This window comes from Lepidochelys olivacea (assembly GCF_965140295.1).
Source record: "Lepidochelys olivacea isolate rLepOli2 genome assembly, chromosome: 3".
NCBI classification, from domain to species: Eukaryota; Metazoa; Chordata; order Testudines; family Cheloniidae; genus Lepidochelys; species Lepidochelys olivacea.
The window spans coordinates 183,520,088-183,536,852 of record NC_140413.1 but is presented as its reverse complement, the minus strand read 5'-3'; the positions used below and the strand labels follow the sequence as shown (position 1 = coordinate 183,536,852).

General features: G+C 40.2%; 1 protein-coding gene across 23 annotated transcripts in view; it reads right to left on the bottom strand.

Moving 5' to 3' along the window:
* Positions 1–16,765, bottom strand: part of NRXN1 (neurexin 1) — a 1,255,052-nt gene that overhangs the window by 15,749 nt on the left and 1,222,538 nt on the right. For 14 of the 23 annotated variants that reach the window (XM_084623802.1, XM_084623792.1, XM_084623791.1 and 11 more), the window contains one exon: positions 10,007–10,094. In XM_084623802.1, the coding sequence (XP_084479928.1) occupies positions 10,007–10,094 (88 nt within the window). The remainder of the gene's footprint in view (positions 1–10,006; positions 10,095–16,765) is intronic. The other 9 variants (XM_084623813.1, XM_084623793.1, XM_084623816.1 and 6 more) reach the window with 1 other exon arrangement.

The window sequence follows — 16,765 nt, the reverse complement described above, 5'->3', positions numbered from 1 at the left end:
GCTTGCCCTACTCCACCAGGTCTCAGCCCAGGGCCCTGTCAGTGGCAAGTGTACTCACCACTGGGTCAACAGGGATCTGACCAAAAAACAGTGACTTAGTTCCCAGTCCTACAACCAGACCAATGTCTAGTTCACCTGAGCTACTTCCTACTGTGTCTTCCAGTGGCATGGTCCACAGGTCTCCTGGGTCTCTGGGGTCTGCGGCCTGTGAAGCTCCCGATGGTTCCAACATTCCCTGGGTGTCTGGAGGTAGCTGAGTGTCTTTCTGGACCTTGGTGGGCTTGGTCTCCACAATCTTGGGCTTCAGCAGTTCCCAGGCATCAGCCCTGACTAAGCTGTGCTATTCCCTTTTATACTGACACTCCAGTTGGAGCGTGCCCAGCAGAGGTGAGGTGGCGTGGCTTCCTATGCCCAAAGTTCAGAGTTAACCTCTCCTTGTCCAGTGTACACCCTATCACACACCCATAAAACAGGTAACTATAGTTGTAGATACGGGTTCTGCATATGCTCATGTACAATTTGTGGGTGTAATTTAGTAAGGAAAACTTTGGATGCAGAGAAAGTAATGATTCTGGTTCATGTGCTGAGACCAATGTGCTGGAGCAGATAGCCACATCCTTCTTGGCAACTGTGGGTGAGTCCCCTGAAGCCTTGTTGTCCTGAGTAGATGTTGATACCCACTGGGCCTGATTCTCATTTACTTTAAGGCTCTTGTACATGGCTCTGAGGGTGTAAAGGGGCTCTAAAGTAGTACAAATGAGAATTAGATCTGGTGTTTCTTCTCATTATTTTCATTTGGTTTTCTCTCTCTCTAGCATCTGCCTTATTTACTTTTGCTGCTCTCAGTCTATTCTAAAAAATAATGTTATTGTTTCTGACGTTAAATACCAGCAAGAAGTCTGCTCTCACTGCCTCCATTCTCACCTCTAATTTCTCCCTTGTCTGTTATTAGTAATGTCTTTGTTCACTTGGCAAGATTTTATTTTGGCCATTTTCTGGATAGTTTCCTTAAACTCTCACTGTTCTAACTATTCCTTCTTCCAAACAGTGTCTGAAACAAAGTAGAATCATAGAATCATAGAATATCAGGGTTGGAAGGGACCTCAGGAGGTCATCTAGTCCAACCCCCTGCTCAAAGCAGGACCAATACCCGACTAAATCATCCCAGCCAGGGCTTTGTCAAGCCTGACCTTAAAAACTACTAAGGAAGAAGATCCCACCACCTCCCTAGGTAATGTATTCCAGTGTTTCACCACCCTCCTAATGAAAAAGTTTTTCCTAATATCCAACCTAAACCTCCCACACTGCACCTTGAGACCATTAATCCTCGTTCTGTCATCTGCTACCACTGAGAACAGCCTAGATCCATCCTCTTTGAAACCCCCTTTCAGGTAGTTGAAAGCAGCTATCAAATCCCCCCTCATTCTTCTCTTCCGCAGACTAAACAATCCCAGTTCCCTCAGCCTCTCCTCATAAGTCATGTGTTCCAGTCCCCTAATCATTTTAGTTGTCCTCCGCTGGACGCTTTCCAATTTTTCCACATCCTTCTTGTAGTGTGGGGCCCCAAACTGGACTCAGTACTCCAGATGAGGCCTCACCAATGTCGAATAGAGGGGAACGATCACATCCCTCGATCTGCTGGCAATGCCCCTACTTATACATCCCAAAATGCCATTGGCCTTCTTGGCAACAACGACACACTATTGACTCATATCCAGCTTCTCATCCACTGTAACCCCTCGGTCCTTTTCTGCAGAACTGCTGCCTAGCCATTTGGTCCCTAGTCTGTAGCCGTGCATGGGATTCTTCCATCCTAAGTGCAGGACTCTGCACTTGTCTTTGTTGAACCTCATCAGATTTCTTTTGGCCCAATCTTCTAATTTATTATGAATGCTTAATAGCTCTGATTCACCACTGCATTACTCTAGCTTTGTGCCAGTGGAGATACCTTGGCATGGAAATTGTGCAGAGTGGTAACAATTCAGGCCCAGTACCTCAGCTATAAACTTTGCAATACTAACTGACAAAGCATTCTAATTCTTGTATTAACACATCAGTCAAAGCATAGGAAATAACAAATGATGGGAACGGGGAAAGGTTTCATTTCACAAACAGATACACATACACATTACAGGGTAACGACAACATTGTTTCACTGCTGCCAAGAGATTGTTTGGGCCAAGCAATCCAGTACATAAGAAAATATATGCATTAGACATAGCCAATGAGCTTTAGGAGTAATATCAAAGTGTTGCTTGAGGGAAACAGTATGTCTGCATTAATATTCTATGTGCCTAAGCCTCTAGTAATGCATCATTTAATTTCAAAGACGCTGCAGCAATTCAGTTATTTAGACCTAACAAACTAAACACTCTACAGTTTGATTCAAGAGAACAGAAGTTACAATAATTTTAAAAGACCAACCCTACAAATAGAAAACATAATTTCTAGCTTTTGTTTGACTTCTAATAAGGGCCAGATCTTGCAGTCCTTACACAGAGCCCGATCTAATTCCCATGGAAGTCAATCGGACCCATTCCATTGATTGTTATGGGATTGGATCGGATTCATAGGCCATACTAAAGCAAACTCCTTTCCCTCTCCCCCCTTTATTTAATCAGACAAAACTCCATTGAATCAATGGAAGGTTTATCTGTGTCAAGATTAAGGATCTGACCCACAGTGACTTCTGTGTTTTACACAACATCTGAGATAATTACAGACCTAGGAGATCATTGTCACATGAGTGCATTTAGCATTTATGAAAAGTACTGGAAGACTGAATTTCTCTGTTTATCTGCAGATTCATGTAGTTCCATGGACAATGGCAATGCATGTTTCCTTATGCTCCCCTACTAATGTGCCTCCTTCCTGACCTGGAAGGATCACCCTACCTTTTCAGGAGTGAAAGTATAGATCATTCTTCACTGGAGATCACTGACCTGTTGCTGAGATGGCCAACAAAGATGCCAGAGCATGGACAAGTTTCCATGTCCCAATAATGGTCAAGATTAACTGGACTGAGACCTCTCACTCAGTCACAAATGTGCTATTTCAAACAAAGGTAAATAAGATAAAAAGAGATAGATTGATAGAGAGATGGATTTTACATAATTTACCATGCCCTTAAAGCCTGTGCAATGCTATCTATTTAAAATATGTTAACAAACCCCCTGCAGATAATGCAGAAATGAAATTAAATAAAAATAAATACCAATTATCCTCTTTCTTAGAAATAAATCCTGTAGATTTTAATTCTAGATGACACCTGGATAGTAAAGACAAGTAATTCCTACTGTCCTATTCCATGAATGATGAATGCATCTGACTCTGAATGCTATGAAGATACAGGTACATACATGTATTGGTTAATAATAAATAATTGCAAAAGGTTTTTAATGACACAATCCCCACTCTCATATTTTAGTTGTGCAAGCACCATATATTGTGATACAGATCATTTTATTACCTGATGCAAAGTGAAATTGCTTCCTCTAAGAGACCATGGTCATGTATTCACAGGCAGGTGGTAGTGATCATTTGTTTTTAGATCGATGCTGTGCTTCATTCAATAATTGCTGTGCTTTGCATCAGACTTGTTTCTCTTTCTCTCAAGATAACAATTCTATCTTTTATGGCTCAAAGCTCTCTGCCTCATATACTTTAAATGAATTAAGTTGCTCTCTGCCTTTTTGTTTTATTATTGTTTCTCTACATTTTAAGGGTAATATTAGTAAAGAATTCTGGACGTCTCTGTAGCATCTCCTTCCTCCTGTTTTTTTTTTCTTTTTCTTTTTCTGTTTCAAATTATGAATTTTAATGATTTTATTTAAAATCCCCACCGCCTCAACAATTGTTAGGATGAGGAGGATGGCAGAGCAGCTGCCTATATGGGCTGATGGCAGTGTTTTCTGAGAAAGGGGTGATGTTTTCTAGAGGAAGCATAGGAACAATACACCTTCCAGAAAATGGGTATTATATATCAACCCCTTAATGGACTTTGAGCCAAATCTTCTTCCCAGTACATTGCCCAAGTAACAGGACTGGGTCCTGGTCATCTCTGCAGGGCAGAAACCCCCCTCCTTGCTGGTTACAGAATGACAGCCCTACCACATCCTCAAGGCTGGAATATGCTCCCAGACTCGAACACACTCAGTGCCTGCCTCATGTAACTCCCATTTTTCATATTATGCAGGGGCTGTGAGGGCTTCTAAAATCACTCCTGTTCCTAAAGAACAAGAGGAATCGTATTCATTTGCTGTGTGTAGGACACTTTATGCTCAAGAGCCCTGATTCAGGAAAGCACTAAAGCACATACTTAAATTCCATTGAAGTAAGTCAGTGGGACTTACACACATGATTCCAGCTGAACACCTGCTTATGTGATTTCCAAGGTTGGGGCTATGGAGTGGGAAGCATGGTTTGCTCCTTTGTCTGAATCAAGGGCTCCATCCATATTCCAATCGAGATATCCTAGATAACAGCACAATCTATAACAGCTCTGACTTTGAATTCCCTCACACCTGAGTCACAGAAATATGTTATTTTCCATGGTTTTAAAAAAGAAATAGAGCCTTCTTTCATGGAAGGGCAAGAATTAACTCCTTCAGCACCATTGTCTAATGTGTCCATTTGTGCTGATTCACTATTTATAATATGGCTGATTTGTATAAACTGTCAGAAAGACAGAATAAAGCTTTTGTCTAATCTGTGGAGAGTTTATGGGAATGGTACAAATTACTTGGGTTGTAAACAATTCTGGACAGGGACCATCTTTTTGGTGTATGTGTGTGTGTGCGTATAGAGTTCCTAGCACAATGGGGCCCTGATCCATGACTGGAACCACTAGGCAGGCACCACCACAATACAAATAATAAATAATCATTATTAAATGTGTGCCTGTCATGGGTATATATTGCAAAAGGACCTTGGTAACGCCCAACTCCAGCAAGTACTGCACAGCAAAATTCTGCCCTAAATTACACACGGAAGCTCCACCAAAGTCAGTGGGCTTGCATGGAGTATAATTCAGGACTTCAAGTGATTTCCATTGATCCTGATCCAACATTACTTAGCAGGCTTAAAATGTCAATGAGGTTAGTGGTGTTAAAGAGGTGTAAAACGACTATGTGCAAGAGGAAAACCAAGCCCACAAATTCTGGTCCTAAGACGCATTTTAATCCATCTCTTATCCTATTTAACTGATCTGCCGGGGAAATGTGGGCAGGTAGGAGTAACGAATGTGCACTGCATACCACACACACTATTCTGCCTCCAAGACAAAGACTTTACCATGAGAGCTACCTGGATTCACTGAAATAAGTTGGTAGACCAGCTGGAAATAGTAGTGCTTCCACTTTTGATGTCTGACAATCCACTGCCTCCATATCTTTCACTCCTGAGTCTACATCCTACAAGGTGCTGAACACACGAGCCAAGATGCATGAAAGTAAGCACACACTTAAGTACTTTGCTAGATTCAGGCCAGAGTGCTCAGCACCTTGCAGGATTGAGTCCCTGGTATCTATGTCCACATGTTAGATCCTCACATGGTAACATGCAAATCACTAATCCTGTTCCTCTGTTAGAACAAGAAATCAGTGTTGAAAAGGGGCCCTAAAAACTAGCTGATGATCTATGTTAGTGAACACTTACAAAACAAGATAGATCCAGATCTACCACTCCACTGAGCCAGGACCTGGAGGAGAGGGCAAATGGGGAAGTATTCATTAAAAAAGAAGATATTTTCTTCAGTTTCCAAAAAAGGAACAAGGGTGTTGAAAACAAAAATGGAGGAAAGGCAAGACTTACCTGTGTAAACCTAAAGAGAAGCCTATTTGTGCTAATTAATGATCATTAATGATCTGGATGATGGGATGGATTGCACCCTCACAAATTTGCAGATGACACTAGGCTGCGGGGAGAGATGATATGCTGGAGGGCAGGGATAGGGTCCAGAGTGACCTAGACAAATTGGAGGATTGAGCCAAAAGAAACCTGATGAGGTTCAACAAGGACAGGTGCAGAGTCCTGCACATACGACGGAAGAATCCCATGCACTGCTACAAACTAGGGACCGAGTGGCTGGGCAGCAGTTCCGCAGAAAAGGACCTAGGGGTTACAGTGGACGAGAAGCTGGATATGAGTCAACAGTGTGCCCTTGTTGCGAAGAAGGCTAACGGCATTTTGGGCTGTATAAGTAGAAGCATTGCCAGCAGATCGAGGGACATGATCATTCCCCTCTATTCGGCATTGGTGAGGCCTCATCTGGAGTACTACAAGAAGGATGTGGAAACATTGGAAAGAATCGAGCAAAGGTCAACAAAAATTATTAGGGGACTGGAGCACATGATTTATGAGGAGAGGCTGAGGGAACTGGGATTATTCAGTCTGCAGAAGAGAAGAATGAGGGGGGATTTGATAGCTGCTTTCAACTACCTGAAAGGGGGTTCCAAAGAGGATGGATCTAGACTATTCTCAATGGTACCAGATGACAGAATGAGGAGTAATGGTCTCAAGTTGCAGTGGGGGAGGTCTAGGTTGGAAATTAGGAAAAAACTATTTCACTAGGAGGGTGGTGAAGCACTGGAATGGGTTACCTAGGGAGGTGGTGGAATCTCCTTCCTTAGAGGTTTTTAAGGTCAGGCTTGACAAAGCCCTGGCTGGGATGATTTAGTTGATGATTAGTCCTGCTTTGAGCAGGGGGGTTGGACTAGATGACCTCCAGAGATCCCTTCCAACCGTGACAGACTATGATTCTATGACCTAATTTAGAACTGAGCCCAATATTTTTAACTCTGCTCATCTGCTCCAATACTTCGATTAGCTACAGTGGCTTTGCTTTTATTTGACCCATTTTGGGCATATATTCACCTCTACATTTTTTTTTTAAACTTCAGTAGCTGCACACTAAATTCCAGCCCATTATAATTGGATCAAATGAGCTGCGTGGTGCTATTCCTAATTGAAACTCTATAGAAAGCTGTGGTCTGCAGAGCACCTGGGAGAAAGTAGAACAAAGCCTTTAATGTGCAAAGTGAAGATTTGCCAGCCATCAGCTTCACAGCTCATCAGGAGGAATTAGCAGACTATTCTGGGCCTTCTTTTTTGGACAGGTTTCTAGGAAACAAAATTTTTCCCAACTTGGCATACAAAACAAAATGGTAAAGTGTTTTATGCTTTGTGACTTCATTTATTGGATGAAGCAGCCAGGGAAATTTAGAGGATATTATTATTATTGTTATTATTATTATTTGAGGTAAGTAATGATTTGCAGAGGGGAATGGGGTGAGAATATATTGTAGAAAACATAACATGTTGCCTTTCCTCGCTAAACATAATGGAAATAAAATATGATCACTAAGTTTTGCATACTAATAAATTTGTTATGACTTCATCCAATTATGGCACATTTAGCAGTTTGTACTCCACAGTGAAATCTGCAATTATAATTTTTGTGACTTTATGTTCTAGACATGTTTATGGGATTGCAGTTTAGCAGCTCCTAATCCATGCTACATTTTTATATCCCATATAAAATTTGTTGCAAGTTGCATACTCACATTTGTTATTTAGAAGACAGGTGCACAGAAAGCAAAGCTGATGGTGATACACCAGGGCTAGCTAGCAGTCCTCAACTCTGCAACACATTTCTCTCAGGAGATGAAGCCCCAGTTTAAAAATAAATCTAGTTAACCAATAATTTAGCACAATCAATATATTTATAATAACCATCAACTGTACATAGAGCAGGCTGTTACCATTTCCTTTTCATTTATAGAAGGTTTTATCATTCAATTTGTAGACCTTAGCATTAAAGGGTTTTTTGTTTTGGTTTTTTGTATGGATCTCTCCTAGTTCTAGAAAGACCATACTGTTACAGCATTTATTCAATGAGCTTTTAAAAAAAAGATGTGTGCATGAGTGGAACTAAGAGCTTTGGCTTGAACTAGGCAAATTACGAACAAACATTATGTAAACATCCTCATATGGCTCAGTCAGTACACTTTAGCTGAGCTTGGTCCCTGTCCATTGTCACAGCATTCTTAAACAAACAGAAAATGAATAGCATCGTTTAATGATGGTTGATCAGAAGAAATAGAAAAGCTAATGGACATAAAGCTATCAGCAAGGCTGTGTACAAACACCAATATTTGTATTCACTTCTGGGCTAGAATTAGGATAGAAATGATAACTTGTCACAAAGCTCTATTTCACTCATGCCTCCCCTACCCCCACCAGGTAAATGAGTGTGCAAGGCTCCAGGCCCATTAAGATTTGTGAGATCTGAAGCCTTGTGCCCCTGGATTAAAACAGTCTCAGAGACATGTCTGTCTGGTCTGTCAGTGACTGATGGTAAAATTTCAGCTGTAGGGCTGAGACACTGTAAATACATTTTCACTGCTATTGTTTCCTTTGGGGGGTGTGGCGGCAAATGTTTTAACACTAGATTATAGACGTAGAGTGGCCACCCAGGCTTGAATTTGCTAATGGGATAGTACTGCCTAATTGCATGGACCTAATTTAGCAGCTGGCTAGGGATGAGCTCAGAGCCACAAAAGAGAAGAATGTTATACAGTGTTGATCCATGATGGGCAAATGACAGAATTCCTATCCTCAAGAATTTGAAAATAAGAAGGAAATACCAGAATAAATTGTGGAAATTTATTTTCATTCTGAAGTGTACAGAAACCCTAGTCTCAATGTCTGTGTCCTGCCCATGATTTATAGCACCTTCGCAAGTAAAATGGTGTTCTGAAAAGAGCAGGAATTTTCAAGCTGATGCATTAGTCAGTTGGAAAGTACTAGTACTTTAGTCTTGGAATTTCATCTGTCTCGCCATAGACTGGTGTTCCTTAACATAACTCAGACTCCTTTGAAGGGACAGGAACTGTGACCCAGTGTGTCTTACCCCACTTTAAACCTTAGCAGACCAACCTGGCATGTACAAGTTCTTTAATGACCTAGTCTGTCATTCTATAGGGTACATATTCCCAATGACTACCCAGGAAGGAGGTGACTACAACAACCAATCACTAGGACAGGCACAGGCTACAACCTCATTCACCTTTATTGAAACTTCCCTTGAACAAGAGCATGTGGCTCTATATGACTACAATGGAAAATGCACATCTACATCTGAGGCCAAATCTGGCCTCTCATTTTTGACCAGACATAAAAGTCTCCTAGGGTGAAGAAAAATAATCATTGTGTTTCCTATATAGTTGCTCTGATGCACCAAAGATGAAGTGCCCCTTTTGGTTGTGCACCTTAATATACAGGCCATTGTTCAACTTTCCTCTGTTTGCACTTAGACTGCATACAGTAGTCACATATAAAATTTTACCCATTTTACTTCAGATAACTAAACTATGTTACTGCAAGTACTGAGATAGCACCAAGATATCTAAGGTGACTGACAAGTTAAATGCAACCAATACATAGTCCTAGTTAATAATAAGAGCTGTGACAAATACTGAACAATCAGGTACCCATTCAAAAGTGACGATAAAAGAACAACTCACACCCATCACATTCAAGGAAAAAGTTCACATTACTTCAATATGACAGCTGGGTTATTTTTAAGGTTATGGGCTATAATATTCCTTTTTAAAACAAATTTATTGTGGGGTTTGTTTCTTTCAAAATTGTGGTAAATACTTTTCCTTTTGGAGAGGGAATATATTATTTAACTCCATTTGTTTTATATATATATATACATTCACATGCATACACACAAGCACTGGAAGGTACTATTGAATCTGGTCTCAGGTCCTTACCACATTGCAAGGGTGTTCAGCTCAGGAGTACCAACAACTTGCTCCAATCTGCTAGCTTTGCAAATTGTCTCCTTTCCAATGGAGAGGATTGGTTATATTATATGTATATAAGAGAAGGCCCCTCATCCAATCTCTACCCACTGCTTAAGAAAAGATTTGCCAATTCAGATTATTGTCTACAGCATGCAAATATGAAATAAAAGAAAGGAATAAAAAAGTTGACTAACCTAACCCACCTGAGCTCGGCTCACAGGGATCAATATCCTCGTCATCACTGGGACATTCAGCTGAGGCCACCAGGATGTCATCTGTGGTCTGCAAAGAAAATAAAGTCAAGTAGATTCACTTAAACTGAGCCAGCATATGGTCAGATGATCATTAGCATATCTGCCATCACTCAGATTTATGTAAAGTCCTAAATAGCTGAGCATTTCAGCCTTAATATTTTATGATACAAAGATGCTCTCCATTTGTATTACAATGGGGCTCTGCTTTTCTATACATTCATGTCATTTTTCAAAGGATTCTGTCAGATACCAAAAGCAGGCAATTGAAAATTTCATGACAATTCTCTTCAGCCATTTTGTTCTAACAAGAAAGAGAACATAGACGGACAAAGTACTTGCATTTAGATGTTATTCTTTTCTCTCTATGTCCAATATATAAACTATGAATATATACAGAAAAAACTGGGGGCATAAATCCCAGCCAAAACGGAGCATATTAAATTTATTGTAGTTGCAGACAACATCAGAGGTGCATCAATAGTTTTTCTGCAATAATTATACTTGCATTCTTAAGAGTAGCTACAGTACCATATCGACTGCTACAGAATATTTACAACTGCTCAGGAAAAAGACCTGACTATCATTTGCAGACAGCTGCATGAAAACATATGCTCAATGTATAGTCGTGGTCTAAAAAGCAAACAAAATGATAGGATGTATGAAGAATGGGTTAGAAAATAACACTGATAATATTAGAATCTCTTATATAAAAGGGAATTCTGTATCTAGTTCTGATAACTATATTTCAAAAAGGATACAGCAGAAACAGAATGGTTCCAAATATGGGTGACCAAAATTATTAGAGGTATTAAAGATTTCCCTAGGAAAAAACTGAATGGGGGGACTATTTAATTTGCAGAGGAGACAAATAAGAGGGTACATGATAGAGGTGTACAAAACAGTGAGTGGTACTTAGAAGTACTCCTATTTACCTTCTTATAGTACAACAAGAAGAGGACATTCAATGAATCTGAAAGCCAACCATTTAAAAACTGATAAAGAGAAATACGTCTTTATATAGTGTACAATTACTGTGTCCAGATCTTAGTTGGATTAAGACACTAATAGATATTTATAAACCCAATGAGAACATCCACAATTACATTAGAAATAGAAGAACTAAATAAGTGGCATCTACGTAAGTCAAACACTTAGGGTATGTCTATACTGCAGTTAAAAACCCGCAATGGACATTTGAAAGCTGACTCGGGCTTTGGCTTGCAGGGCTGTTTAATAGTGGTGTAGATGTTTGGGCTCAAGCTGGACACAATCCCAAGCCCAAACATTTACACTGCAATTAAACAGACACTTAGCTCAAGCCCTGCCAGTAGGGTGACCAGATGTCCCAATTTTATAGGGACAGTCCTATATTTGGAGCTTTGTTTTGTATAGGTGCCAATTACCCCCATCCCAATTTTTCACACTTGCTGTCTGGTCACCCTACCTGCAAGTCCAAGTCAGCTGGCACGGGTGAGCTGTGGGTGTCTAACTGCAGTGTAGACATACCCTTAGTGATGTTGTTAAGAAGGAACTTTCTCCATCATCAAGTTAATCCATAATTGTCCATTTCAATGTTACTTGTACCTTCCCATGAAACACTTGGTACTAGCCAAGGCTGGAGATATGATACACTACATGGACCTCAGGATGCAGCTGGAATATAGTCATTCCTATGGTCCTATATGGTACTTATCCAAACTGTGAGATGCAAAATATATTCATCAGTGTGATATCTTACAATTAAGCACCTTTTCCAATGAATAAAGGGAGGAAATCTGTTCCATGTTCAGCTTTTAAACCTATGAGGAATATCACTTTGATGCAACACTTTTATTTCTCTACAGATGTTTGGCAATGTTGTTTATTCTTCTTCTAGTTGAAGTTTTACGGCTAAGAATGTTTATTAAAATAGGCTTATTCTTTGATGTGCCTCACAAATATTAAGGAGCATATGCTTACAACATGCTCATGAGGTAGGGAAGTGCTATTATCCCCATTTTACAGGTGGAGGACTGAGGCACAGGAAGATTAAGTGACTGACCCAAAGTCATATAAGAAGTTGATGGAAGACATCATAGTCCAGTGCCTAAACCACAGAACCACCCTTCCTCAGGGAAAACCACATTGTAAATCTATGAGATTGGCAAAGAAACTGGAAGATATACGAAGAGAGAGAGAGACAAAAAGACACGTAACCTTTTTTTGTATACCATATAGAAAAAATTGGAACTGTAGCCAAAAGGTAGCTACAAATATCCTAATACATTCCCAGGCAAAAAACAAAACAAAATATTTACTGAGACAACTGAAGGCTGCACATACCTCCCTCCATTTTTGAAAAATGGCCTAAGAAGACTCTGCAGCTGAAAACCAACCAACCATCCTTAAAAATGTGGAAATAAAAAGTTAAGCTACTGCTTTAAGAAACAAACAAAACTCAAAAAACATGGAAAATCAGCATGAGTCAATCAGACACTCTTAGCTGTGTCCACATAGTCTCATCTTTCCATCTACTTGTAACACTAAAGACATTCTCTTTGTGCAGTCTGCAGATGGCCAATTGAAAAGTTATGTCTGTGGTATGACACTTTGTCACCACTCTAACCTTTGCTCTTTCTAGCTAAGACCCATAAGTTGCATGCCTAAGAAGTTTCTATGTATTATTTTGATTCAACAATGTAACATTTGTACAAGTAGCAGGACATGGAATCTTAATGCATAGCAGGAAATGAGATTCTTCACTATTCTATTGGTATAATCAGGAATTGTTAAAGAATGTCTTTCGGCATGGACTATGCATGTCTCTAAAGAAGGTCATAATCTGAACAACCACTGTATGACTCATATGAAAGTGTGTGATGAATGGATAAAATTGTCTCTGGTTGTTCTGAGGGGAGAGCTGCAAGGGCAGAGTTAAATGTTCTTAGGTGATCTTAACTCTGCTTTTCTGTAGTTTGCAATGCACTTGAAATTATCAGAAAGAATTCTAAACTGTCAATGGGATTTTATTCCTTCTGCATCTGAAAGAATGAGGATGTTTTTCTGCATGTTTACTTACAAGGGATAAAAGTGGTTTTCTAATGTAGTTGGAACCTTATATATGAAGAGAGAACTACTGAGTGTATTTAATAGAGATCTATGAAAATTCCAGCTCTTGGCTACTTAAGGAGTCCATCTATGAGCACAAAGAGGTGTTATTGATTCTACTGTACATATATAAATGAAGGCTCGGTTTTCTTTTAAAAAATTGTGATACAACATGCAAGCCAGCATACATGCCAAGAAAGGCCTCACTAGAACTGCTGAATATTCAAGTCAATGATATGTCTAAAACTGATTTTGTAACAATGGTGGTTTAAAAGCACTCAATCATATACCAGGATTGGACTGAAGGTGGAAGGGGCAAGATGATATGAAAATTGTTTTCTTCCATGAAAAACATTTCCAAAATATTTGCAGTTTAAATATCAATTAATTATGTGTCACAAAAACAAACAAACTAAAACCAAAACCCAAAAACGCAACATTGTTTACAAACAGAGGGCAAGGAAAGAGTGAAAGCTAAGTGGAGTGGCACTGACCAAAGTTAGCAATGAATGCTGTCTAAGTGCTGAAGGCATTTTTAAAATGGATTAAACATTAGCTCTAATAATATAAAATATGAAGAATATATATAAAAATAAAATATTATGAGCAAAATAATAGTCCTTTCTCTGACAAACCTCCCATTTACTTCAATACTTCAATTACTGCCTAGATAAAGGCAGTAGGATTTAGCTCTAGAGTTCTAAGACTGCTAAGAGGTCCAGATAAATAAGATCAGGGAGAGTAAAAGGTCTACATTAAACTTACTGTAAATTGCCTTTTTCTGGTGATTTTAATGTGGACAAAGAGCATTCAAATAAATTAGTTTTCCAAAATGAATTGCACTTGTTGTTACCACCCATGATAAATGTTACCAATTAACAGGACAGCTGCACCAAGCCTTTTCATTAAACACGGATTTTAAAATCAGAGGAAAATCTCCTCTTCCCCCCACCCCACATTTGCAGTGAGTGTCTAACAGGATAACATAAAAGCTGGTGTTATCATAATATGAAATCGGATTAGAATGTCTCTTGGGTGAATTGTTCAATTCATTTTAACAGTGATAATCTAGTTGTAAGAGATTTTTGTTTTTAAATGGCAGGTGTACATCCTGAAAGGCTGACCCTGATTTCATTATTATTTTTTCTTTGTGCATTACCATATTTTTAGGAGAGTTCAACTTAAATGACTGTGCAATGTTTAAGACAGAATTTATTTTGTGATGTCCGGCTATTTAAAAAGTTGGACATTTGTGATGTTTAAAAAAAAGATGGTCAGAAAAGTTCATAAATATCAGACCTATATAAAAATGGGCAAAAATCACACATTGTAAAGGCTGGAAGTTGAGAAATAACACCACATTTAGGCTCTGACCCTTACCTACTCACATGAGTAGTCTCTCTGAAGTGAACATGATTGCCCACATGAGTAAGAGCTGCTTGCAACAATAAAGGTTAGAGGAATTGGCTCTCAGTCATCACAGTGGAAATACAAAATGTCACCCAGCTGCAATCTTGCTTGTGGAAGGCGATGGTGATTGTTTCAAAGGAAGCTGCTGGCCAGTCTTTCCAGCTCAAATAATTTTGGCTTACTTGTGGCATTAGACACAATAACAGACTCTACAGCAGTAGATAAATATCAAGAAGTCTCATGGGATCTGGCCATTGGATACTGATGACATGAGACTCTTTTCTGGTAATACTTGGCTAACATTAGATTGCAGAAAACAACTGGGGATAAAGTAAGAATATGAAGTTATTTATACAGTGAACAGGGGGCATCAAACAGGGGAGTTTGAGAGGGAGTTTGTAGGAGTAAAAAAGACTAACAGCAGCATGGTTTGGAAAGGCTGTGTCACCAGTGCCAACATGGCTCCTGACTCCTCCAACTGCCCCTGTGTCCAGACAGAAAACCTGGCTGTGGATGCCTTACCCAGGTCCTGGTGTGGATATGCAGAGACTGTGGCCTGCATTACCCCATCGTGGAAAGCAACACTGGGGGAAACATCAGTGTGAGAGGTGCCTACTGAAGGATTTCTCAGGAGGTAGGTAGGAGAGCTACAGGAGGGGGTGGCTAGGCTGAGGAGCATCCGTGCACAGGAAGAGTTCATTGAAAACATGCATATGGAGACCTCAAAGTCTGAGGACAAAATCCAGCTGGAGAGTAGTGCAGTAACACCACCAGGAGAGGAGGAAACTGCTACTTCGCAGGGAGGAACTTGGATGCTGATTACTTCTGACAGCAGGCAGTGGTCCACCCCTGCTCCCAAACCAGGATCTGAGAACAGGAGCCATATTCGAGGATGGAACTAGAGCAGGGATCTCAAACTCAAATCATGACGAGGGCCACATGAGGACTATTACATTGGACTGAGAGCCGCATCACTGACACCTTTTCATATAAAGATAAAAAAGCCCCCGCCCCGCTGCCCCCGGCCCAGCCCCCACTCCACCCGTTCCATGAGGCCCCGCCCCACCCCACCTCTTCCCAACCTTTCCCCGCCTCTATTCCAACCCTTTCCCCAAAATCTCCACCCCAACTCCGCCCCCTCCCTGCCCCTATTCCAACCCCTTCCCCAAATACCCGCCCCTTCCCCGCCTCTTCTCTGCCTCCTCTCTGAGCGCACAGCTCCCTGCTCCTTCCCCCTCCCTCTTGGAAAGCACTAAGCGCCACCAAACAGCTGTTTGGTGGCAGGAAGCGCCTGGAGGTAGGCAGAGGAGCGGGGCGGCATGCTGGGGGGCGGAGTGGGTGAGAGGAGCTTGGTGGCCACAGGAAATAACTCCACGGGCTGCATGAGGCCCACAGGCTGCGTGTTTGAGACCACTGAACTAGAGGAACTTGAGGAATTATTCTGGCAGGTTCTCTGGCCTGTGTTGTACAGGTGGTAAGCCTAGATGATCACAATGGTCCCTTCTGGCCTTGGAATCTATGTGGTAATGGTTATGGATGGCATGTCATTGAAGCTGGTTGAGGGGTTGGAAAACAGGATAAGAGGCAGGAACTCAGTGACTATAGACAAGAGACCATGGGAAAACATAATTTCAGATGTAGGACTGGGAATTAAACCTCTTTTAATTGTATGTCTCTCCTTTTCCCCAGTTCTTTGTTATCAGATCTGTTCACACTATCACATCATTTTTTCCCCTGGGAAAGCATATTAAAATACTTTTGCATCAGTCCAATGAAAATTAGTTACAACTGATTTTTAGACATAGAGGGCTGCTTTGACTTAACAAGAAAAGAAGTATAGACAAAGAACCAAGATATAAATAACAGATTGAGAAAACCCACAAATAGATGCGGCTGTCATCTTAATTAGCTATTGCAAATACAGATTTTTCCCTAAACACACAGTTCATGTAATATCTACAGAAGAAATAATTGTTCAATGTTTACTGTGCTTTTTTTTTAAGTTACTGTTTGGACACATTACACTTCTAAGAAGTAAACTACTTCACTGAAAATTGATATATCAGATATATTTTTATTTTTTTAAAATGTGGAATAAAATAAGCCAAACCAATGGGAACGCTGGCAGAAACAACAAGGTATGAAAAATCAGGAAAGAGTTCATGTGGAAAAAAAATCAAATTTCATTTTTGGGACTGGATT